The sequence below is a fragment of the Procambarus clarkii genome, chromosome 33 (genome assembly GCF_040958095.1).
Source record: "Procambarus clarkii isolate CNS0578487 chromosome 33, FALCON_Pclarkii_2.0, whole genome shotgun sequence".
Taxonomy (NCBI): Eukaryota; Metazoa; Arthropoda; class Malacostraca; order Decapoda; family Cambaridae; genus Procambarus; species Procambarus clarkii.
In genome coordinates this window covers 33,963,785-33,964,336 of record NC_091182.1, presented here as the reverse complement: position 1 = coordinate 33,964,336, position 552 = coordinate 33,963,785, and the positions used below count along the sequence as shown (strand labels likewise).

At 64.1% G+C, this 552-nt stretch overlaps 1 protein-coding gene across 1 annotated transcript; it reads right to left on the bottom strand.

Annotated features, from left to right (window-relative positions):
• On the bottom strand, window positions 1-552 carry LOC123750294 (octapeptide-repeat protein T2-like). Its single transcript, XM_045732407.2, has one exon. The coding sequence runs from the start codon at window positions 550-552 to the stop codon at window positions 1-3; it is 552 nt and encodes a 183-aa protein (XP_045588363.2).

Below are 552 nucleotides of genomic sequence, written 5' to 3'. Positions count from 1 at the left end.
CTACTCCACCGTCAATGTAAACACACGCTCAGGATTCCACAGAATACGCACTTGAACACGCCAGTCTTCAGATACTCCTCGGCCTCTTCTTCCCCTCGGCCTCTTCTTCCCCTCGGCCTCTTCTTCCCCTCGGCCTCTTCTTCCCCTCGGCCTCTTCTTCCCCTCGGCCTCTTCTTCCCCTCGGCCTCTTCTTCCCCTCGGCCTCTTCTTCCCCTCGGCCTCTTCTTCCCCTCGGCCTCTTCTTCCCCTCGGCCTCTTCTTCCCCTCGGCCTCTTCTTCCCCTCGGCCTCTTCTTCCCCTCGGCCTCTTCTTCCCCTCGGCCTCTTCTTCCCCTCGGCCTCTTCTCCCCCTCGGCCTCTTCTCCCCCTCGGCCTCTTCTCCCCCTCGGCCTCTTCTCCCCCTCGGCCTCTTCTCCCCCTCGGCCTCTTCTCCCCCTCGGCCTCTTCTCCCCCTCGGCCTCTTCTCCCCCTCGGCCTCTTCTCCCCCTCGGCCTCTTCTCCCCCTCGGCCTCTTCTTCCCCTCGGCCTCTTCTCCCACTCGGCCTCTACGCAT

Coding starts and splice junctions, on each gene's coding strand:
- LOC123750294 (XM_045732407.2), bottom strand. CDS start 552: ATGCGTAGAGGCCGAGTGGGAGAAGAGGCCGAGGGGAAGAAGAGGCCG.